Raw genomic sequence first — 24,888 nt, 5'->3', positions numbered from 1 at the left:
CAGGGAGTTTTCTGAACACCCAGGTGATTTCAAGGGGCACCCCTTTGAGAACCACTAGCAGAAGGAAATTAGAGCTTGTGGTTGGGTGGGGTGGGGGTGAGGCTCCGATTTTAGGGAGTTACCAGAGGTCCCCGCAGAGTCCTGCTGAAGGGGTAGCAGACAGAGGAACAAGGTAGGGGTGAGTTGGTGGACAGCACCAGGAAAACACCCAGACAGCTGATCTCCTTTCACACCCAGTGGGCACCCTGTCATCTGTGGATCCTGGGGCTTTATATCAAGCCATGAGAGAAGGTGGGACAGGCCAGGGAGAGCTGGGAGCAGAAGAGGGAAGTGGGGGGAATCCATCATCAGGATGGTCAATCTAGCTAAGGTCCCAGACAGCAAACTCGCCCAGTCAGACAAGCCCACAAACCCAGAACCAAACCACGGTGTAGTGTGTAGCCGCTAACGCACTGGCTCTGGGCACACTCCGTCCCTCTACCAGAAAGTTCACTCCTAAGGGCTTTCCTCTGGAAGAGGATCCAGTTTTCTTCTGTTGCCAATAAAAATCCCCGGCGCTGTTCTTTCTCCTTCGCTTCCTTCTATTGCTTCTGACAGAGTTTGCCAGTTAGCTGAGGTCAGGATTTCCTTTTTACAAACAACCTGCTTTCAGTCAGTGGGGCCAAAAGGTTCCCTAAATTACAAACTCTTTCATTTCTTCTGCCACAAGTTCGCCTGTCAGTTTGGATAATTGCACAGAGCGGAGAGAAATGGAAATCTTTCTGAGAGACACTGAAAGAAGGAAGTGCTGTTGTTAGTTCTCTCCTTTCGGATTGTCAAAAATCCGTCCTGAGTAGGATGGACAGGGTGACATGAGTCAGCTGAAGGTTTTGTACCTGTGGGGACTGTTGGGAAGTGGGTCCCAGGATCTGGGAGGGAATTTCTTAGAGGTCTTAAATGAACCCACAGTGTTCATGGGCCCATCTCCACATTCTGTTAAGCAAATGTGTGTGTGCTAAGTTGCTTCAGTTGTGTCTGACTCTTTGCGACCCCATGGACCATAGCCCACCAGGCTCCTCTGTCCATAGGATTCTCCAGGCAAGAATACTGGAGTGGGTAGCCATTCCCTTCTCCAGGGGATCTTCCCGACCCAAGGACGGAACCCTGGTCCTCCTGCATTGCAGGCAGATTCTTTATCATCTGAGCCACCAGGGAAGCTCCTTCAGCAAATGGCCTCCTTTATATTCAGTTGAAATGGGGAACATCCAAGCCCTATTCCAGTTTTGAAAAGCAAATTTTAAAAGTTATTACAAAATGTATGTGCATGGGATATGTGTAAATGCTGATTGGGAGTCAAACTTTAAACCAATCTCTGGAAGGATAGCATAGAATTGAGGTGCTGAGCATTCAGACCTCACTGAACAATTGTGTTAACTGTGGACAGGATGCGAGATACCTCTTGAAAATGGAAAGGGCTGCCTAAGCCCTGGTGTAGAGCGATGGAGCCAGAGGAAAAGTCAGCTTGTATTGACATGAGAGCCCGTGATCTTTTCATGATTCTGTGTTGTATCCAATAGTCGCTCAGAGCCATGACTGCATGATTCGGCTGTGACCTCTCAGGCAGAGCATTTAACCTGAGTTTTGTAATCTGTAAAATAAAAGGGGCTCTGCTGGACACTACTTAGGGCTCACATCTAAGTCTAGTTTAATGTTGAATCAGGGGCCCCAGTAAAGGGTCCTCTAGGCTGTGTGTGCTAATGCAGGAGGCTGAGAACCTCCGATCCGGTCTTCTTGTTTTTCTGTCTTCCATAGAGGGGTACCAGCCAAGCTTGTGGGTAATAAAAGCACTAAGTCTGAAGTTTTCCTTGGAAGTGAAGGACAGTTCACATCCTCACCTTTCCCTCTCCTGGCTACTCAGACCCACACTCCCTGTGCTCCTGGAGTTCTGTGGACTCTTTTCCTGTGCTCTCCTTCTCCCCACTCTGCTCAGGCCAGCTTCAGCCTGCAGGGCTCAGCTTCGGGGCAGGGTTTCCTGCCTGCCCTGCTTGCCCCACCTCTCATGGCCACAGGACCGCTCACAGAAGTCTCCTTTATCATTGCGATTCTTTTTTTCTAAAAGTGATTCATTTATTAAGGGCTGCGCTGGGTCTTCATTTCCGCTCAGGGGCTCTTTGTTGTTTTGAGGGGACTTTTTTTTTGAGGGGACTTCTGTTATGGAGCACGGACTCTAGGGCACAAGGGCTCAGTAATCGTGGCACGAGAGATTAGTGTCCCGCAGGATGTGGGATCTTAGTTTCCCCGGACCAGGGATTGAACTCGTATCCCTGCGTTGGCAGATGGAATCTTAACCACTGGACTGTCACAGAAGTCCTTTTTTTTTTAAAATTAATTTTTATTGGAGTATAATTGCTTTACAATGTTGTTAGTCTCCACTGTACAGCAAAATGAATCAGCCGTACATACACATATATCCCCTTCCTTTTGGATTTCCTTTCCATTTAGGAAACAGGATGAAAAACTTGTTAATTCCTGACCTCAAGCATTGGGATGGTGGCTATTAAAAAAGAATTGCTACATAATGGTTGTCTTTTTCATCCTGTTTCCTAGACTTGGGCCTACCTGGTGACTCAGACTGTAAAGACTCTGCCTGCAGTTGTAGGAGACTCAGGTTTGATCCCTGGGTTGGGAAGATTCCCTGGTGAAGGAAATATCAACCCACTCCAGTATTCTTGCCCAGAGAATCCCATGGACAGAGGAGACTGGTGAGCAACAGTTTGAGCTACGACTGAGTGACTAACACTATAACTTTCACTTTCCTTGACTAGTCCAGAAAAATGCAATCCCCTTGTAAATGGTCTGTGCCATCAAAGAGCTGATTCTTTAGCTAGAGAGAAAAAAAAATGTCTATGAAAACTTAGCAAGCATATGAATGAACAGCATTCAGTAATTTGCCAAGTGGTGTCCCAAGCACTTTATTCATATGAACTTACTCGGTCCTCATCATAATGGTCTGAAGTGAGTGATAGTCACTCAGTTGTGTCCAACTCTTTGCGACCCCATGGACTATAGCCTGCCAGGGTCCTTTGTCCATGGAATTCTCCAGGCAAGAATACTGAAGTGGGTTGCCATTTCCTTCTCTAACGGTCTGAAGTAGGTATTCTTGTTATCCCCGTTTTACAGAAGAGGAAACTAAGGCACAGTGAAGTTAACTTGGCAACATAAAATGGGGAAGCCAGGATTTGAACCCAGGCAACCTGCTTGCAGAGGCCAGGCTCTTAACCATTAGGGGTACTATCTCACAGTGGGTGGGGAGACGCCTTAGTTTGGGGGTGTCCACTCTCCTCTTGTGTCCCACTGCTCACCTCTTTCAGCCCATCAGCCAGTGCTGTTGTTGCTATTGCTAAAAATAAATCCAAATATTCTTTTTCTCATCCTAATCTGAATCTGGCTGCTGCTCGCCTGGACCTTGCTGTTGGCCTAATGACTCATTTCCCCAGTTCTTCTCTTGCCCTTCTATAGTCCACTCTCCACCCAGCAGCCAGAGTGGTCATTTCAAAGAATGGATCAGATTGGGTCACAGCTCTGTGTAGACTTCTCGGTGGCTATCCTTTGCAAAATCATCGCTTCTTGGATCCATGGCTGTGATTCTCACTCCTAGAACACAATAAGTCTTCTCATCCAAGGACCTTTGTGCCTCTCTTTTGTGCCTCTCTTTTCTACCCCTCATCTCCACATGCTGCCTGCTTCTTAGCAGCTGGTCTCAGTTCAGCTGTCTCAGCTCTGTCCGTGCTTTCCAGGGAAGCCCTGTCACTTACATATAGTCCCTGTTTTGATTTTCCACAAAGAATGCTTCCAACTGAATATATCTCATTCATCCACTCATTCACTCATGTGTCTGTTCATGCCTACTCTGATGTAAACTCCGTCCACAAGAGCAAGGACCTCCTATCCTCAACATCTCAAACACTCCCCCACCCCCACCACGGTGGGTGCACAGTGAGCCTTTATTGAAGGGTGTATTATGAATGGTCAGTAAGACTATGGACACTGGAGGTGGGGAGAAGTTCAGGAGAAGGAGCTAACACTGTGTGTCAGGATGGAAAGAAGGTTCTGCAGAGAAGGCTCTGGAGCTGAACATGGCTTGGGTGGATGGAGGGTGGTGGAAGTCACTGACGGCAGTGGGCAAGCTCTGAGCAGAGGTGAGGCAAGGATTCCTAGGGGCTGTTTGATCTATTAAAGAGCCCAGTTAACATGGACCGAAGGTTTGTTTGTAAGAATAACGAGAGACAATGTTGGAAAGAAAGTAGAGACTGTATCTGAAAAGTCTAGAATGGCAGGGAGAGAAATGTGGCCTCTCATCTATGGTCCAAGGGGAGCCCTTTAAACATTCTGACCAAAGAGTATCATGTTAGAAGTAGCACTTTAGAAAGTCCATCCTTTGAGGGTATGCTATCCATTTGACTCTTCCATACTTTCTTCACCTGAGACCTAAGAGTCCCTCCACTCCCCACCCCTGCTTTTCTCTATAGACACTCTCCAAATATCTCACTCTCGGGCGACCGAGCATGCACAGACACTTCATTATTCAAGCCACTTGGCCGAGCATGTGCATATGAAAAATGAACATCCTTGGCCTGATGAATGAGTCAGACCACTGCATGTTTGATGTTCATGTGTTCTGTATGTGTGAATGTTGTGTTTCTAAGATGAAATCCCAGGAGGAAGCAAGTTATGCTGTTATATAGCTCTTTGTCAGTGATGAAGCTGGCCAAATCTTAGAGATGTATGTTGTGGGCGTTCTTTACAGATGAAATGGAATGGAAACTAGTTTCCATTGCTGTCCCTTGGGTATTGAAGTGGTTAAATCTATGCTCTGATATCCAAGATACTTGATGCTGAATTTGGTTCCACAGCAGATAAATCTGAGTGAAGGTCTCGATTATATAGTTTCAGAGGCAGTAAAAGGCTTTTCCATTCATCTGTTCTTAATGGTGATCAAAGAGACAGCTGTTATTCTCTAGCTTAGTTCCTTGCAAGGGCTGATAAAGACATTACTACAATTGCTCCATACAGCTTCCTTTTGTTGGACTATGAGCATTCTAACGCCACCAAGATCCTGCTATTTTACAAAACCAAGAGATGAAGAAAATACTGACAGGGAGCTTACAGTACTTCACAAATCAGTTTTATTAATTTAAACACAAATTGAAGAAAAAGTCTGTACACAGTTGTGGACACGACACACCTTTATACAGTAAGGCCAAGATAAACTTTTGTCTTTTCAGTTTGCAGAGTACAAAAACATAAAATGGAAAGGCTAAAAAACTGTTGACTTTTGTTTGCTTCAAGCAAGAGAGGGGAAAACAACTGAATTCAATGATTAAACAATTTGGAGATATTCATAACTGACTAATTCTAGCAGCAACATGAAACCTTAGGAAAGGATAGGGCAGCTCTGTAGCTACTTTGGGTCAAAGCTGGTGGGGTTTTTTCCTCCAATATACTATCAAAGAAAATGCATCCAAAAAGTAATTTCATGACAATGGAAGGCCTTTAGATGAGAGAAACTAGTGTCTAGATAAACTGATGGATTACTTTTGGATAAACTTTTTTTCAGGTATTACAAAGGTGACAAACTTAATTTCTCAGATTTACGCTTGTCATATAATTAGAATGGGGGTGAAAAGAGTAGCATTATTTTCATGGTGATGATGACTGGACCATGTCCCACTGCTGGCAATGAACTTTTCTGGGAGAGTGGGGTGGGGGTGGGGGGAGGTGGAGGGAAAGAGAAAGAACATGAATGTAAGGAAGTAATACCAAGTTGTGCTGATTTGCAGATATGTGGTGATAGCCTTCCTTAAATAAGAAAATATCATCTGGACACATGATAGTGTCCCTTTGCTAGTGTCCAATTCATGAACCATTTCATTTATAAAATCTATCCATCATCTACATTCTTTCTGTGGGAAGAAGCATTTGAATAACTGTCCTTTGCCAGATAGTTATATTATACTACATTAATGCTAAAAATGAAAAAGTGAGGTTGTAAGAGGACTTGTCTTCCCCCCCAATTGTTTAAGACACTGATGTGTTATTTACCAAGGCCCCCTAACAGCATTAAAAAAAGTACAGATTGGGGAAAAAAAAAATTAGAAAACAAAATCCTATTGACACTTGACATCCATGCTTTTGGTCTTGACAACATGATCTAAAAAAAAAAAAAAAAAAATCATTATCTACATATTTATACCCAGGACTTGGAGAAGGCCCTGCATGTCTGTGCAGGTCCTCCTCATACTTCACTATCAAGGCATTGCTACCTCTCAATATCATTTTCCTAAACAATATGTAAAAGAATCATCCATTATTACAAATTTACACCAAAAATTCTTTCTGTACATGATTGTCTCAGTGATGTACATATTATACGTTTAAATTAGACATATTTTAAACTACTTTGCAATGTGCTAAAATTCAAAGTACTTGCTGTGTCATGAGGCCAGGGCCTTCGATCGCTTCTGTCATCATGCTACTGTCTCTTCAGTTATCTGATGTCAAAAGTCTGCGTGAACTGTATGGTTCTTGAATTATACCTCGATAAAGCTGTATTTTTTTTTTTTAAGTCTGTTCATAAATAAGTAGAGATGTACAGAAGACCCTGGGTATGAGACACCAGAAAAAGTAAACCTTTACAAGAAAAATCCCCCCACTGGTACTCAGGAAACCCATTTCAGTCTTTGTTGTGCAATCAAGTTTGCTGTATTGGAGAAGCTGTTTTATGTCACATTGAAGATGCTAGAAACATAAAGCGTCTGCAGGTCCTTTCTTCACAGGTTCGAACCATGGTTAGTTAATGTGGCCAAGACACACTACACTGTGCTAGAACATTCTCATGGCTTATTTGCAATGGATTCACAGTACTAGGAGTCAACAGCTGTTCTGAAGAAAGGGGTGTGGTGTCTTTCATTTCCCACAGAGGTGGAGGTGAGGACCCACGGCAGCTGGGTGTCAAAACGCTGAAATGTTAATTTGGAGTCTGGCGGCCACTTGGGACTCAGCTTGGTGGATGTGTCCCCAGGTCACAGGGCGGCTGTGAAGCTTCAAAGTGCTAGGTGACTGTTACAGGTACTCCAGTTCCAAGGCATGATGTAGGGCCATGAGGTCCGAGTGACTGGAGACCCTCCAGAAGGGCATGGCGTGCTGCGGAGGGGCAGACAATGTGGTGAGGATGGAGAACGCTCCCAGCACCAGCCCTGAGGGGCTGCTTTGTCAGTCCACTCCACTGCCCAACCCCCTTTATTCTGAACTGTGAAAACTGCCCGTTAAGATCTCAACATCACATCTGTTTAAAACAAAAATCCAAACTTACTCCTCCCCTAAGAATACCGGAGTGCATTTTAAAATGCAATTCGGGAGTCTGTTTTTTTTTTAAGAAGGTGATGGGTATTTCTTAAGCAGACCTACACTGCCACTTGAATGCTGATTCCAAACTTCAAATAAAACCCAGTAGCTGTGAATTAAAACGTGTCAAATATTTGCCTTTCAAAATCTGGATCCACTGGAGCTTTCATGCTACAAGTTTAAGTGGTTTTCCTTAGTTGGTAGTATTTTACATTTTGCAAAATTTGATTTTGGTTCTGGAAGAAGCAACTTTTTTTTTTCATTTATTTCCATCAGGCATTGTTCACACTGACCTTGAAACAGCATTGCCATATGGGAAAATTTTAAATGAACATATAAGGTCATTTTTTCAGCTTTTTTTTTTTTGTAGTTGTTTAAAATGTCAATTAAAAATCTTCCTTAAATGATGGGGATATCTTTATAAAACATCTGAATTAACCAGAGACAAGAAAAACAGCCCCGTCCCCCCCTAAAAGTTTCATCATCCATGAAAGATAAAAACATGATTATAAACTTTACTGGTCAAAAGCATTATAATAAGTATGTATCAGCAAAATCTTCTTAGATAAGAGAAAGATAAACATCACCTTTCAGAGAATAAAACTCGATTAAGCCCACAGAAAACATTTTGTTTTTTTTTCTACACAAAAAATAACGTGAAGGTCCGAGTATAATTTGTGATTATAGTTCTAGGGAGTTTTTAAACAATTCAGACTATTAGGAGAATATGGCATGAAAACAAATAGAATTTGGAACTGAGGAGTTTTGGGGGTACTATCTAGGTGACAGTAGAAGCTACTATTTTGGTATAGATCACATACCTGTTGTTATTCTGGGGATGCAAAATATTGTTACTTACTGACAATGTCTTTGTCTCAAGTGATCTGCTAAAAACATATGCCATAGTCCAATATCACATGTAGGCCTTTCTGGATTCTATACTATTTTAGGGTATCTCTATTTTTGTTATCCTTCAATAACAGTTCAGTACCAAGTACTAGAGATTGCTTTTCAAATATTTATGATGTTCCACTGGGCAACTTTAGATCATAAAAATATACTGTACTATTTTGCATTCACTCATTAGAGATTTTTGTGTTTGCGAGCATGACATAGAAGACATCCTGACCCACTCTTTCATAGTCTGTGGTTGAGTAGTAGACATGAACAGCAATCATGCAAGTCCACCTCAAAGGAGTAGGAGGAGGTGATTCCCTTTGCCTGGGGAACTGAGGGAGACACTTGGTAAGAGGAGAGGTAATAACTGAGCTAGTTATGAAAGGATGATCATTCAGAAGAGCACTGTAATGGCTGTGTGTGTGTGTGAAGGGGCAGAGGATAAAGGACAAGTTCGTTGTTAGAATACTAGCTGTGTGAGAGAAAGACACGGCTCTGACATTATTGGCTGTAGGAGTCAAATGGTGCAAGACCTGGTTAGTCCTGTTAAAGAGTTTATTAATAACAATGATAGTTATTATGAACATTTAATATTGAGTAATTATAAGAAGACTGAGTCTAGGGAAGAGAACAGGGGACTCAAACATGTGTTAAAAAATAATTATATTGTAAACTAACATTTTCTCTAAGTAGGCACATACCAATGTGAAGCTTTTATGGATCAACAAGAGTTTCCCAGGTCCAGTAAGGACAAAGTAAATATTTTTTTTCCTGAATCAGTGTTTAGCTTAGAACAAATATTTCTTATAACAAATCAGAGAGTGATGTTGCAAAAGAGGAAAAGAAAAGCAGGTTCTAGAACGAGAAGACCTGGGTTATACTCTCAACTCTGACTTTAGTAACATGACTTTGAATCATGACATCTCCTTGGAGCCCTAGTTTGTTTATTTGTAAAGTAACGGTTTAGGGGAAATGACTCAAGGTTGCTCCTAGGTTTAATAAAGTCAATAACTTTTTGATTAAAGTATTACTTGTTCAGCACTATAGCTAGAGCAGATTTATAAAATAATATACATACATAACAGATCCTCCCACTGCCAAGAACCAGCAGGCAAGACATATCTGATGAAACTTTTTATTACAATGTAAGGCAGTGTGGGATTAAGAATCAAAATGACCTAGCCAGCACATCAGGTAAGAAAAATAAAAGCATCAGAATTGGAAAGGAAGAAGTAAAACTATTTGCAGATGACATGATTTTATGTACAGAAAATCCTAAAGACACCAATAAAAAACTGTTAGATCTAATCAGTGAATTCAACAAAGTTGCAGGATACAAAATTAGCCTACAAAAATCAGCATTTCTATACACTAAGACCAAATTATCCAATAATAAAGTGATTCCATTTACAATAACATTAAAACAGTAAAAGTGAAGGATTTCTACACTGAAAACTATAAGACACAGATGAAAGAAATTGAAGAAGACACAAATAATAAATGGAAAGTTACGTCAAGCTCATGATTAGAAGAACAAATATTGTTAAAATGTTCATACTGTGTGTGCATCCTTAGTTGCTCAGTCGTGTCTGACTCTTTGTGACTCCAGACTGTAGCTCGCCAGGCTCCTCTGTTCATGGGATTCTCCAGGCAAGAATACTGGAGCGGGCTGCCATGCCCTCCTCCAGGGGATATTCCCAACCCAGGTCTCCCGCATTGCAGGCGGACTCGGTACTCTTCTGAGCCGCCATCTACAGATTCAGTGCAATTTCTGTCAAAGTTCCAATAGCGATTTTTACAGAAGTAGAAAAAAACAATCCTAAAATGTATACGGAGCTAAAAGACCTCAAATTGCTAAACCAATCCTGAGAAAGCACAAAGTGGGAGGCATCACACTTCCTGATTTCAGGCTGTATTATAAAGCTGTGGTAAACAAAACAGTATATAATAGAATAAAAACAGATACATAGAAAATAGAGCAGAATCAACAGCCCAGAAACAAAGCCATGTATATATGTTAAACAAATATAAGGGAGCCAAGAATACTCAATGGAGAAAAGATGGTCTCCATTAATAAATGTTGCTGGGAATATTGGCTATTCACATATAAAAGAATGAAACAATTAACCTATAAAAGAAGGAAACAACCTAAAAGGGACTAAAGACTTAAATGTAAGACCAAGAACCGTGAAACTCCTGTAAGAAAACACTAGGGAAAAACTCCTTGACATCAGCCTTGGTAATGATTTTTTGGATATGACACCTAAAGCACAAGCAAACAAAATAAACATGTAGACTATATCAAACTAAAAAGTTTCTGTACAGCAAAAGAAATGACTGACAAAATGAAAAGCTAACCTATGGAATGAGGAAAAAAAAATTTGTAAACTGTATATAAAGGGGTTAATATCATAAAACTCAATAGCAAAACAATTTAATTTAAAAATTGGGCAGAATAGACATTTTTGTAAAGAAGATTATACAGATGGCCAACAAGTATGTGAAGTAGTGCTCATCATCACTAATTAGGGAAATGCAAATCAAAATCACAATGAGATAATCACCTCACACCTGTTAGAACAGCCTTCATGAAAAAGATAAGAGGTAACAAATGCTGATGAGGAAGTAGGGGAAAGGGAACCATTATGCACTGTTGGTCAAAATGTAAACTGGTATAATCAGTATGGAAACAATTCTGGTGGTTCCTTAAAAAATTAAAAACAGAACTACCACGTGACTAAACAATCCCACTTCTGGCTATATACATGCCCGAAGGAAATGAAAATACTATGCTGAACAGATATCTGCATCTTCATGTTCGTAGCAGTACTATTCACAATACTCAAGATATGAAAACAACCTAAGAGTCCATCAACAGATGAATGGATAAAGACATTGTGAGATTACTCCACATATATATGCAGATATTCAGATGGATGAAATGGGACTTAATGGACAGGAATTTGGGCAAACTCTGGGAGACAGTCGAAGACAGAGGAGCCTGGTGTGCTACAATCAATGGGGTGGCAAAGAGTCATATGGGACTTAGCGAATGAACAAAAACAACAACATGGAGATACTCCAACAGGTAACTAGAGCCTTGAAACCAAAACACAGTTAACCCACAAATCTTAACAATAATAGCCTAAACTGATGTGTGTATGATTAGTTTATCAAGATTAGGCATATATTGAGAAAAATGGGCACCAGGACCTTAATTTTTGGAAGTAGCACATGTTTTTGGGTCATTAGAACCAAAATATTCCCTAATGGGAAGATGATGACACATCCTTTCTGTTCCTCTTGCCATCACATGTGCAGTTTTCCAAATTTCCTTCTGCCACCTTTCCCGTCTGGTATTTTGCATTTATCCTTCTGGTTATACATAAGATCAGTAATATAAAAGCTGGGTGTGTGGACAGTCACATGTAATTTGAATTTTGCTGAATTATTAAAAAAACATTTCAAAACCATAAAAGCACATAGCCTTTGCCCTAGGCATTACACTTCTAGGAATTTATCCCGCAAATATATTGATACTTGCCCATGTATGAACCACATAAGAACTGTCTGTAATAGTAAATACTGGAAACCACCAAAATGTTGAGCCCCAGGGGACTTGTTAAATTATAGTACATCAATGTAATGAAATTCTGATGTGGTCATTTATAAGCATTAGAGATACAGAGCTCCATGCGCTACTGATATGAAATAACTAACAATATATATATTAAGTGAAAAAAAAGATATGGAAAAAAGTATATAATTACAATTTGTATAAAAATTTAAAAACTTATCTGTGCTTTCCTATGCATAGAAAATTTGCATATGGAGATACAAATACTTCACAAATTGTAAATAGATTATTCTGAGAATTTATGAAACTTTCGGCACAGCTTTGCTCTATGACTATTTGCATATCTGCATCCCCTCTGGACAAAGTGTGCACTTTAAAGATGAAATCCAATTTAAGATCTGGCATATAGTTTGTGCTCATTAAGTTAAATAAGTGTAATAACTTTAGAATAAAATTCTGTACTCAGTGTTAGTAATCCCTTTGTCCCACTTAAAACTAAAAGCAAAAACTTGCATCAAAAATACTGTCTTTTTTTTTTTGTTTAACAAAAGTCCTTATTTTTCTCCCAAATAAACTCAGAATCAAGCATTATGAAGCAGATTCTCAGCTTCATCTTGGTTTTGGGCAAGGTTTGGGATGCACATTGAAAATGGACATTTTTGATGAAGCCTTTGTTATTATGCAGAATAATGGATGCTTGCCATACCCCCTGCCCTCCATGTTATTCACAAGAGATTCATTTTAAGTGGTTCTCTGAAAAGTAAATAAAGTCAGAGTTATAAAACAAGGCCATTTTGCTCCAGAAACCAAAACTGCTGTCAGTGTGCAGAAGACTATTACTTACATTTTGATTTTTAAATCATGCCTAACTATTTTCACTGGAGGAATGTTAGGAAAACAAGAAATTTTATGGTTAAAAAAAAGCATGGCAAATTTAGACAACAAAAGACATACATACATCAAAGGAAGATATTGACAGGTAGGGAGATAGTTTCTCTGAACAGTCTTTCTAGGAACAAAGAGATGCTTGAAGAAAACTCTTACAAAGAGATCTTTTTTAGAATTTGCTTATTTCTTCTAGGGTGAAAAACTGAAAGCATTTCCTCTTAAGATCAGAAATAAGGAAAGACTGTCCATTCTCTCCACTATGGTTCAACGGAGTTTTGGAAATCCTAGCCATATCAATCAGAGAAGAAAACCAAAAGGAATACAAATTGGACCAGAAAACTACTAGAGCTTATCAATGAATTTGGTAAAGTTACAGAATACAAAATACACAGAAATCTCTTGCATTCCTATATATTAGCAATGAGAGATGAGAAAAAGAAAACTGTAATCCAAAAAGATACATGCACCCCAGTGTTCATTGCAGCAATATTTACAATAGCCAGGACATGGAAGCAATCTAAATGTCCATCAACACAGGAATGGATAAAGAAAATGTGGTACACATATACAATGGAATATTAGCCATAAAAAGAATGAAATAATGCTATTTGCAGCAACATGGATGGACTTTACTAAGTGAAGGATATCGGGTACAGAAAGACAAATACCATATCACTTAAATGTGGAAACTAAAAGAACAGTACAAATGAACTTATTTATAAAACAAAGTGTTACAGATGTAGAAAGCAAACTTATGGTTACCAGGGGATAAGGTGTGGGGGGGAGAGATAAATTGGAATTGACATAAACACACTAATATATATATATATATATATATATATATATATATATATATATATATATATATATAAAGACCTACTGTTTTTTTTTCTCACTATAAATTTTTTTTTAATTAGTTTATCTATTTTTTAACTTTACAATATTGTATTGGTTTTGCCATACATTGACATGAATCCGCCATGGGTGTACGTGTGTTCCCCCTTCCAGAACCACCCTCCGACTTCCCTCACCATCCCATCCCTCTGGGTCATCCCGGTGCACCAGCCCCGAGTACCCTGTATCATGCATCGAACCTGGACTGGCAATTCATTTCACATATGATAATTTACATGCTTCAGTGGCATTCTCCCATATCATCCTGCCCTTGCCCTCTCCCATAGAGTCCATAATACTGTTCTATATATGTGTCTCTTTTGCTGTCTCGCATACAGGGTTATCTTTACCGATTTACTAAATTCCATATATATGTGTTAGTATACTGTATTGGTGTTTTTCTTTCTGGCTTACTTCACTCTGTATAATAGGCTCCAGTTTCATCCACCTCATTAGAACTGATTCGAATGTATTCTTTTTAATGGCTGAGTAATATTCCATTGTGTTTATGTACCACAGCTTCCTCATCCATTCGTCTGCTGATGGGCATCTAGGCTGCTTCCATGTCCTGGCTATTATAAACAGTGCTGTGATGAACACTGGGGTACACGTGTCTCTTTCAATTCTGGTTTCCTCAGTGTGTGTGCCCAGCAGTGGGATTGCTGGGTCATATGGCAGTTCTATTTCCAGTTTTTTAAGGAATCTACACACTGTTCTCCATAGTGGCTGTACTAGTTTGCATTCCCACCAACAGTGTAAGAGGGTTCTCTTTTCTCCACACCCTCTCCAGCATTTATTGCTTGTAGACTTTTGGATAGCAGCCATGCTGACTGGTGTGAAATGGTACCTCATTGTGGTTTTTATTTGCATTTCTCTGATAATGAGTGATGTTGAGCATCTTTTCATGTGTTTATTAGCCACCTATATGTCTTCTTTGGAAATGTCTGTTAAGTTCTTTGGCCCACTTTTTGATTGGGTCGTTTATTTTTCTGGAATTGAGCTGCAGGAGTTGCTTGTATATTTTTGAGATTAATTCTTTGTCCGTTGCTTCATTTGCTATTATTTTCTCCCATTCTGAAGGCTGTCTTTTCACCTTGCTTAGTTTCCTTTGTTGTGCAAAAGCTTTTAATTTTAATTAGGTCCCATTTGTTTATTTTTGCTTTTATTTCCAATATTCTGGGAGGTGGGTCATAGAGGATGCTGCTGTGGTTTATGTCGGAGAGTGTTTTGCCCATGTCTTCCTTTAGGAGTTTTATAATTTCTGGTCTTACGTTTAGATCTTTAATCCATATTGAGTTTATTTTTGTGTATGGTGTTAGAAAGTGTTCTAATTTCATTCTTTTACAAGTGGTTGACTAGTTATCCCAGCACCACTTGTTAAAGAGATTGTCTTTTCTCCATTGTATATTCTTGCCTCCTTTGTCGAAGATAAGGTGTCCATAGGTGCGTGGATTTGTCTCTGGGCTTTCTATTTTGTTCCATTGATCTATATTTCCGTCTTTGAGCCAGTACTAGACTGTCTTGATGACTGTGGCTTTGTAGTAGAGCCTGAAGTCAGGCAGGTTGATTCCTCCAGTTCCATTCTTCCTTCTCAAGATTGCTTTGGCTATTCGAGGTTTTTTGTATTTCTATACAAATTGTGAAATTATTTGTTCTAGTTCTCTGAAAAATACCATTGGTAGCTTGATAGGGATTGCATTGAATCTATAGATTGCTTTGGGTAGTATACTCATTTTCACTATATTGATTTTTCCGATCCATGAACACAGTATATTTCTCCATTTATTTGTGTCCTCTTTGATTTCTTTCACTCGTGTTTTATAGTTTTCTATATATAGGTCTTTTGTTTCTTTAGTTAGATATATTCCTAAGTATTTTATTCTTTTCGTTGTGATGGTGAGTGGAATTGTTTCCTTAATTTCTCTTTCTGTTTTCTCATTGTTAGTGTATAGGAGTGCAAGGGATTTCTGTGTGTTAATTTTATATCCTGCAACTTTACTATATTCATTGATTCAGTTCAGTTCAGTCGCTCAGTTGTGTCCGACTCTTTGCGACCCCATGAATCACAGCACGCCAGGCCTCCCTATCCATAACCAACTCCCAGAGTTTACCCAAACTCATGTCCATCGAGTCGGTGATGCCATCCAACCATCTCATCCTCTGTCGTCCCCTTCTCCTCCTGCCTCCAATCCTTCCCAGCATTAGGATCTTTTCCAATGAGTCAACTCTTAGCATGAGGTGGCCAAAGTATTGGAGTTTCAGCTTCAACATCAGTCCTTCCAATGAACACCCAGGACTGATCTCTTTTAGGATGGACTGGTGGGATCTTCTTGAAGTCCAAGGGACTCTCAAGAGTCTTCTCCAACACCACAGTCAAAAGCATCAATTCTTTGGCACTCAGCTTTCTTCACCATCCAACTCTCACATCCATACATGACCACTGGAAAAACCATAGCCTTGACTAGACGGACCTTTGTTGGCAAAGTAATGTCTCTGCTTTTAAATATGCTATCTAGGATGGTCATAACCTTCCTTCCAAGGAGTAAGCGTCTTTTAATTTCATGGCTGCAATCACTATCAGAGGTGATTTTGGAGCCCCCCCAAAAAAGTCTGACACTGTTTCCACTGTTTCCCCATCTATTTCCCATGAAGTGATGGGACCAGAGGCCATCATCTTAGCTTTCTGAACGTTGAGCTTTAAGCCAACTTTTTCACTCTCCTCTTTCAGTTTCATCAAGAGGCTCTTTAGTTCTTCGCTATCTGCCATAAGGGTGGTGTCATCTGCATATCTGACGTTATTGATATTTCTCCCAGCAATCTTGTATTCCAGCTTGTGTTTCTTCCAGTCCAGCATTTCTCATGATGTACTCTGCATATAAGTTAAATAAGCAGGGTGACAATATACAGCCTTGACGGACTCCTTTTCCTATTTGGAACCAGTCTGTTGTTCCATATCCAGTTCTAACTGTTGCTTCCTGACCTGCATACAGGTTTCTCAAGAGACAGGTTAGATGGTCTGGTATTCCCATCTCTTTAAGACTTTTCCACAGTTTGTGGTGATCCACACAGTCAAAGGCTTTGGCATAGTCAATAAAGCAGAAATAGATGTTTTTCTGGAACTCTCTTGATTTTTCGATGATTCAGCAGAATCATAAGGGATTTGATTTAGTCATACCTGAATGGTCTAGAAAGTAAGGAAAACCAGTTTCTTCAATTTAAGTCTGAATTTGGCAATAAGCAAAAACAATACTCAGCTGTGGATGTGACTGGTGATAGAAGGAAAGTCCAATGCTGTAAAGAGCAATATTGCATAGGAACCTGGAATGTTAGGTGCATGAATCAAGGCAAATTGGAAGTGGTCAAACAGGAGATTGCAAGAATGAACGTCAACATTCTAGGAATCAGCGAACTAAGATGGACTGGAATGGGTGAATTTAACTCAGATGACCATTATATCTACTACTGTGGGCAGGAATCCCTTAGAAGAAATGGAATAGCCATCATGGTCAACAGAAGAGTCCGAAATGCAGTACTTGGATGCAATCTCAAAAACGACAGGATGATCTCTGTTCATTTCCAAGGCAAACCATTCAATATCATGGTAATCGAAGTCTATGCCCCGACCAGTAACTCTGAAGAAGCTGAACTTGAACGGTTCTATGAAGACCTACAAGACCTTTTAGAAGTAACACTCAAAAAAGGATGTCCTTTTCATATAGGGGACTGGAATGCAAAAGTAGGAAGTCAGGAAACACCTGGCGTAACAGGCAAATTTGGCCTTGGAATACAGAATGAAGCAGGACAAAGGCTAATAGAGTTTTGCCAAGAGAATGCACTGGTCATAGCAAACACCCTCTTCCAACACACAAGAGAAAACTACACATGGACATCACCAGATGGTCAACACTGAAATCAGATTGATTACATTCTTTGCAGCCAAAGATGGAGAAGCTGTATACAGTCAATAAAAACAAGACCAGGAGCTGACTGTGGCTCAGATCATGAACTCCTTATTGCCAAATTCATTGATTAGCTCTAGTAATTTTCTGGTGGAGTCTTTAGGGTTTTCTATGCAGAGAATCATGTCATCTGCAAACAGAGTTTTAGTTCTTTTCCAATCTAGATTCCTTTTATTTCTTTTTCAGCTCTGATTGCTGTGGCAAAAACTTCCAAAACTATGTTGAATAGTAGTGGTGAGAGTGGGCATCCTTGTCTTGTTCCTGACTTTAGGGGAAATGCTTTCAGTTTTTCACCATTTAGGATAATGTTTGCTGTGGGTTTGTCATATATAGCTTTTATGTTGAGGTATGTTCCTTCTATTCTTGCTTTTTGCAGGGTTTTTATCATAAATGGATGTTGAACTTTGTCAAAGGCTTTCTCTGTATCTAATGAAATAATCATAGGGGTTTTATTTTTCAATTTGTTAATGTGGTGTATTACACTGATTGATTTTGCAGATATTGAAGAATCCTTGCATCCCTGGGAAAAAGCCCACTTGGTCATGATGTATGATCTTTTTAATATGTTGTTGGATTCTGTTTGCTAGGATTTTGTTAAGGATTTTTGCATCTATGTTCATCAGTGATATCGGCCTGTAGTTTTCTTTTTTTGTGGCATCTTTGTCAGGTTTTGGTATTAGGGTGATGGTGGCCTCATAGAATGAGTTTGGAAGTTTACCTTCCTCTGCAAGTTTCTGGAAGAGTTTGAGTAGGATAGGTGTTAGCTCTTCTTTAAATTTTTGGTAGAATGCAGCTGTGAAGCCATCTGGCCCTGGGCTTTTGTTTGTTGGAAGATTTCTGATTACAGTTTCGATTTCCGTGCTTGTGATGGGTCTGTTAAGATTTTCTATTTCTTCCTGGTTCAGTTTTGGAAAGTCATACTTTTCTAAGAATTTATCCATTTCTTCCAAGTTGTCCATTTTATTGGCATATAGCTGTTGGTAGTAGTCTCTTATGATCCTTTGTATTTCTGTGTTGTCTGTTGTGATCTCTCCATTTTCATTTCTAATTTTGTTGATTTGATTCTTCTCCCTTTGTTTCTTGATGAGTCTGGCTAATGGCTTGTCAATTTTATTTATCTTCTCAAAGAACCAGATTTTGGCTTTGTTCATTTTTGCTGTGGTCTCTTTTGTTTCTTTTGCATTTATTTCTGCCTAATTTTTAAGATTTCTTTCCTTCTACTAACCCTAGGGTTCTTCATTTCTTCCTTTTCTAGTTGCTTTAGGTGTAGAGTTAGGTTATTTGACTTTTTTCTTGTTTCTTGAGGTGAGCCTGTATTGCTATGAATCTTCCCCTTAGCACTGCTTTTACAGTGTCCCATAGGTTTTGGGTTGTTTTCATTTTCATTTGTTTCTATGCATATTTTGATTTCTTTTTTGATTTCTTCTGTGATTAGTTGGTTATTCAGCAGCGTGTTGTTCAGCCTCCATATGTTGGAATCTTTAATAGTTTTTCTCCTGTAATTGACATCTAATCTTACTGCATTGTGGTCAGAAAAGATGCTTGGAATGATTTCAATTGTTTTGAATTTACTGAGGCTAGATTTATGGCCCAGGATGTGATCTATTCTGAAGAAGGTTCCGTGTGCGCTTGAGAAAAAGGTGAAATTCATTGTTTTGTGGTGAAATGTCCCACAGATATCAATTAGGTCTAACTGGTCTATTGTATTATTTAAAGTTTGTGTTTCCTTGTTAATTTTCTGTTTAGTTGATCTGTCCATAGGTGTGAGTGGGGTATTCAAGTCTCCCACTATTATTGTGTTATTGTTAATTTCCCCTTTCATACTTGTTAGCATTTGCCTTACATATTGCAGTGCTCCTATGTTGGGTGCATATATATTTATAATTGTTATATCTTCTTCTTGGATTGATCCTTTGATCATTATGTAGTGTCCAACTTTGTATCTTTTCACATCCTTTGTTTTAAAGTCTATATTATCTGATATGAGTATTGCTACTCCTGCTTTCTTTTGGTCTCTATTTGCATGAAATATCTTTTTCCAGCCCTTCACTTTCAGTCTGTATGTGTCCTTTGTTTCGAGGTGGGTCTCTTGTAGACAACATATATCAGTTCAGTCGCTCAGTCGTGTCTGACTCTTTGCGACCCCATGAATCGCAGCACGCCAGGCCTCTCTGTCCATCACCAACTCCCGGAGTCCACCCAAACCTATGTCCATCGAGTCGGTGATGCCATCCAACCATCTCATCCTCTGTCGTCCCCTTCTCCTCCCGCCCCTACTCCTACGCAGCATTAGGGTCTTTTCCAATGAGTCAACCCTTCCCATGAGGTGCCCAAAGTATTGGAGTTTCAGCTTCAACATCAGACCTTCCAATGAACACCCAGGATTGATCTCTTTTAGGATGGATTGATTGCATCTCCTTGCAGTCCAAGGGACTCTCAAGAGTCTTCTCCAACACCACAGTTCAAAAGCATCAATTCTTCGGCGCTCAGCTTTCTTCACCGTCGAACTCTCACATCCACACATGACCACTGGAAAAACCATAGCCTTGACTAGACGGACTTTTGTTGGCAAAGTAATGTCTCTGCTTTTAAATATGCTATCTAGGTTGGCCATAACCTTCCTTCCAAGGAGTAAGCGTCTTTTAATTTCATGGCTGCAATCACCATCAGCAGTGATTTTGGAGCCCAAAAAAATAAAGTCTGACACTGTTTCCACTGTTTCCCCATCTATTTCCCATTAAGTGATGGGACCAGAGGCCATCATCTTAGTTTTCTGAACGTTGAGCTTTAAAGCCAACTTTTTCACTCTCCTCTTTCACCTTCATCAAGAGGCTCTTTAGTTCTTCTTCACTTTCTGCCATAAGGGTGGTGTCATCCGCATATCTGAGGTTATTGATATTTCTCCCAGCAATCTTGATTCCAGCTTGTGTTTCTTCCAGCCCAGCGTTTCTCATGATGTACTCTGCATATAAGTTAAATAAGCAGGGTGACAATATACAGCCTTGGACTCCTATACAGCCTTGGACAATATACAGCCTAGGACTCCTTTTCCTATTTGGAACCAGTCTGTTGTTCCATGTCCAGTTCTAACTGTTGCTTCCTGACCAGCATACAGGTTTCTCAAGAGACAGGTCAGATGATCTGGTATTCCCATCTCTTTCAGAATTTTCCACAGTTTGTGGTTATCCACACAGTCAAAGGCTTTGGCATAGTCAATAAAGCAGAAATAGATGCTTTTCTGGAACTCTCTTGCTTTTTCGATGATCCAGTGGATATTGGCAATTTGATCTCTGGTTCCTCTGCCTTTTCTAAAACCAGCTTGAACATCTGGAAGTTCACGGTTCATGTATTGCTGAAGCCTGGCTTGGAGAATTTTGAGCATTACTTGACTAGCATGTGAGATGAGTGCAATGAGCATTCTTTGGCATTGCCTTTCTTTGGGATTGGAATGAAGACTGACCTCTTCCAGTCCTGTGGCCACTGCTGAGTTTTCCAAATTTGCTGGCATATCGAGTGCAGCACTTTCACAGCGTCACCTTTGAGGATCTGAAATAGCTCAACTGGAATTCCATCACCTCCACTAGCTTTGTTCGTGGTGATGCTTTCTAAGTCCCACTTCACTTCACATTCCAGGATATCTGGCTCTAGGTGAGTGATCACACCATTGTGATTATCTGGGTCATGAAGATCTTTTTTGTACAGTTCTTCTGTGTATTCTTGCCACCTCTTCTTAATATCTTCTGCTTCTGTTAGGTCCATACCATTTCTGTCCTTTATCCAGCCCATCTTTGCATGAAATGTTCCTTTGGTATCTCTAATTTTCTTGAAGAGATCTCTAGTCTTTCCCAAACTGTTGTTTTCCTCTATTTCTTTGCACTGATCGCTGAGGAAGGCTTTCTTATCTCTCCTTGCTATTCTTTGGAACTCTGCATTCAGATGGGAATATCTTTCCTTTTCTCCTTTGCTTTTCACTTCTCTTCTCTTCCAAGCTATCTGTAAGGCCTCCTCAGACAGCCATTTTGCTTTTTTGCATTTCTTTTCCATGGGGATTTTCTTGATCCCTGTCTCCTGTACAATGTCACGAACCTCTGTCCATAGTTCATCAGGCACTCTGTCTATCAGGTCTAGTCCCTTAAATCTATTTGTCACTTCCATGGTATACTCATAAGGGATTTGATCTAGGTCATACCTCAATGGTCTAGTGGTTTTCCCTACTTTCTTCAATTTAAGTCTGAATTTGGCAATAAGCAGTTCATGATCCGAGCCACAGTCTGCTCCCGGTCTTGTTTTTGCTGACTGTATAGAGCTTCTCCATCTTTGGCTGCAAAGAATATAATCAATCTGGTTTCGGTGTTGACCATCTGGTGACGTCCACGTGTAGAGTCTTCTCTTGTGTTGTTGGAAGAGGGTGTTTGCTATTACCAGTGAGTTCTCATGGCAAAACTCTATTAGCCTTTGTCCTGCTTCATTCTGTACTCCAAGGCCAAACTTTCCTGTTACACCAGGTGTTTCTTGACTTCCTACTTTTGCATTCCAGTCCCCTATAATGAAACGGACATCTTTTGTGGGTGTTAGTTCTAAAAGGTCTTGTAGGTCTTCATAGAATCGTTCAACTTCAGCTTCTTCGGCATTACTGGTTGGGGCACAGACTTGGATTACCGTGATATTGTATGGTTTGCCTTGGAAACAAACAGAGATCATTCTATCATTTTTGAGATTGCATCCAAGTACTGCATTTCGGACTCTTTTGTTGACCATGATGGCTACTCCCATTTCTTCTAAGGGATTCTTGCCCACAGTAGTAGATATAATGGTCATCTGAGTTAAATTCACCCATTCCAGTCCATCTTAGTTCGCTGATTCCTAGAATGTCGACGTTCACTCTTGCCATGTCCTGTTTGACCACTTCCAATTTGCCTTGATTCATGGACCTAACATTCCAGGTTCCTATGCAATATTGCTCTTTACAGCATCGGACTTTGCGTCTGTCACCAGTCACATCCACAGTTGGGTATGGTTTTTGCTTTGGCTCCATCCCATCATTCTTTCTGGAGTTATTTCTCCACTGATCTCCATTAGTATATTGGGCACCTACTGACCTGGGGAGTTCATCTTTCAGTGTCCTATATTTTTTCCTTTTCATACTGTTCATGGGGTCTTGTTTTTGTATCCATTCAGCCAATCTTTGTCTTTTGGTTGGGTCATTCAACCCATTTACATTTAAGGTAATTATTGATAAGTATGATCTTGGTACCATTTACTTTATTGTTTTGGGTTCGAGATTAAACACCCTTTCTGTGTTTCCTGTCTAGAGAAGATCCTTTAGCATTTGTTGGAGAGCTGGCTTGGTGGTGCTGAATTCTCTCGCTTTTGCTTGTCTGTAAAGCTTTTGATTTGTCCTTCATGTTTGAATGAGATCCTTGCTGGATACTGTAATCTGGGCTGTAGATTATTTTCTTTCATCACTTTAAGTATGTCCTGCCGTTCCCTTCTGGCCTGAAGAGTTTCTATTGAAAGATCAGCTGTTATCCTTATGGGGATCCCCTTGTGTGTTGTTGTTTTTTCCCTTGCTGCTTTTAATATTTGTTCTTTGTGTTTGATCTTTGTTAATTTGATTACTATGTGTCTTGGGTTGTTTTGCCTTGGGTTTATCCTGTTTGGGACTCGCTGGGTTTCTTGGACTTGGGTGATTATTTCCTTCCCCATTTTAGGGAAGTTTTCAACTATTAGCTCCTCAAGTATTTTCTCATGGTCTTTCTTTTTATCTTCTTCTTCTGGGACTCCTATGATTCGAACGTTGGTGTGTTTAACATTGTCCCAGAGGTCTCTGAGCTTGTCCTCATTTCTTTTCATTCTTTTTTCCTCTCTGTTTCATTTATTTCTATCATTCTGTCTTCTACCTCACTTATCCTATCTTCTGCCTCCGTTATTCTACTGTTGGTTCCCTCCAGAGTTTTTTGATCTCATTTATTGCATTATTCATTATATATTGACTCTTTTTTATTTCTTCTAAGTCCTTGTTAAACCTTTCTTCCATCTTCTCGATCCTTGTAAAGACCTACTGTTGCAAAATGACTGATCATGCACATATAGCCCAGGGAACTCTACTCAACACTCTTAATGACCTACATGGGGATAGAATCTAACAAAGAGTGGATATATGTATAATTGGTTTACTTTGCTGTACATGTGAAACTAATACAACATTGTAAATCAACTATACTCCAATAAAAGAATAACGTTTTTTAAAAAACAAAGGTATCTCTAACCTTTTCTCTTTGAAGGAATGCTTTTTAATGATACAAATTATAGAATTAGATCAAATTACTGATGAAACTCCTTGAATTGTACTGGAAAAGAGAGCAACGGTGACATAGCAGATTTTGAGTATAACAAAACAGGTAATTGGCAGAATACTTACTAGTTTTCAGTCCTGGGCTAAAAAAAAACACTACATCTAGCAAAAGAATATTTAGAGAGATGAAAGATATCTCTATAGGTAGGAGGCAAGAGTGTTGTACTAGATTTTTAAAAGGACACAGGAAACTAAGACACAAGCTAAATAGTTAAAACTGATTTAGAAGAAAAGCAAAATGTTTTGATTTTGCAAATCATTTTAGTACCCACTCTTGCAGCACTTCACTGTTTCAATGTCAGTTTTATTTAGTAATCTGAAATGTTTGTGAACCAAATTATTAACTAGAATTAATGATTTATTTTTAAAATTTTAATCATGAGTGTAAAATGGGGAGAACACTTAACACAGTTCTGTATACCTCCCAAAAGGAAATAAACATTGCACAGTATAACAATTTTTTAAAAGCATATTTTTTGTAAATCAAATCATATTTAAGATATCTAAGTGAAGTTTATAATTTGAAGGAACTTTGTGCTGAATCTCAAAAGATAAAATTGGCTTCATATCTTAGTTTGGTAGCTTTCAAGCAGTGTGATCTTGGCCAAAGTATTCACCTTCCTGTGATATCTGAGTCACAGGTCCAATTTTTAGGAATCTGAATATTTCTGAAAAATCTGTACAATTTACAAACACACATAAAGCCCTTACAACTCTGGGTTACAGTTTCATTAGTTTCCAAGCTGGTAGGTCTCAAAGTGCAGAGTTCCTTTGTGACTGAGTACTGCACTGATCACAAACACTCATCCCAAGAAACTAAAACAAAGTTGAAGCTACAAGTTCTCATTCATGGTCAAACAATTTAAAGAGGATGTTCTCTGTAAGCAGTTGTCCAGTTTTTTTTTTCCTTGGTACAGGTGTGTGTTTGTCCTGAA

The 24,888-nt window shown here is 39.5% G+C and overlaps 1 protein-coding gene and 1 long non-coding RNA gene across 51 annotated transcripts in view; one reads left to right on the top strand and one right to left on the bottom strand.

Moving 5' to 3' along the window:
• EYA1 (EYA transcriptional coactivator and phosphatase 1) overlaps positions 1-24,888 on the bottom strand; it is a 659,176-nt gene that overhangs the window by 37,247 nt on the left and 597,041 nt on the right. For 22 of the 49 annotated variants that reach the window (XM_081501725.1, XM_081501724.1, XM_081501727.1 and 19 more), the window contains one exon: positions 5,143-7,182. The exons of 3 other annotated variants lie outside the window; for them this stretch is intronic. In XM_081501725.1, the coding sequence (XP_081357851.1) occupies positions 7,102-7,182 (81 nt within the window). In that variant the 3' untranslated portion in view covers positions 5,143-7,101. Of the gene's footprint in view, positions 1-5,142; positions 7,183-24,888 lie in introns of those variants that run through there. 24 more of the 49 variants (XM_081501709.1, XM_081501718.1, XM_081501716.1 and 21 more) reach the window with 3 other exon arrangements.
• The window catches only part of LOC145510461 (uncharacterized), a 174,344-nt gene that overhangs the window by 145,125 nt on the left and 4,331 nt on the right, over positions 1-24,888 (top strand). The gene's annotated exons all lie outside the window — the stretch shown is intronic.

This window comes from Giraffa tippelskirchi, chromosome 6 (assembly GCF_054371585.1).
Source record: "Giraffa tippelskirchi isolate mGirTip1 chromosome 6, T2T-mGirTip1v1.2.pri, whole genome shotgun sequence".
NCBI classification, from domain to species: Eukaryota; Metazoa; Chordata; class Mammalia; order Artiodactyla; family Giraffidae; genus Giraffa; species Giraffa tippelskirchi.
The sequence above is the reverse complement of the archived record's forward strand: the minus strand, read 5'-3'. Positions and strand labels throughout refer to the sequence as shown.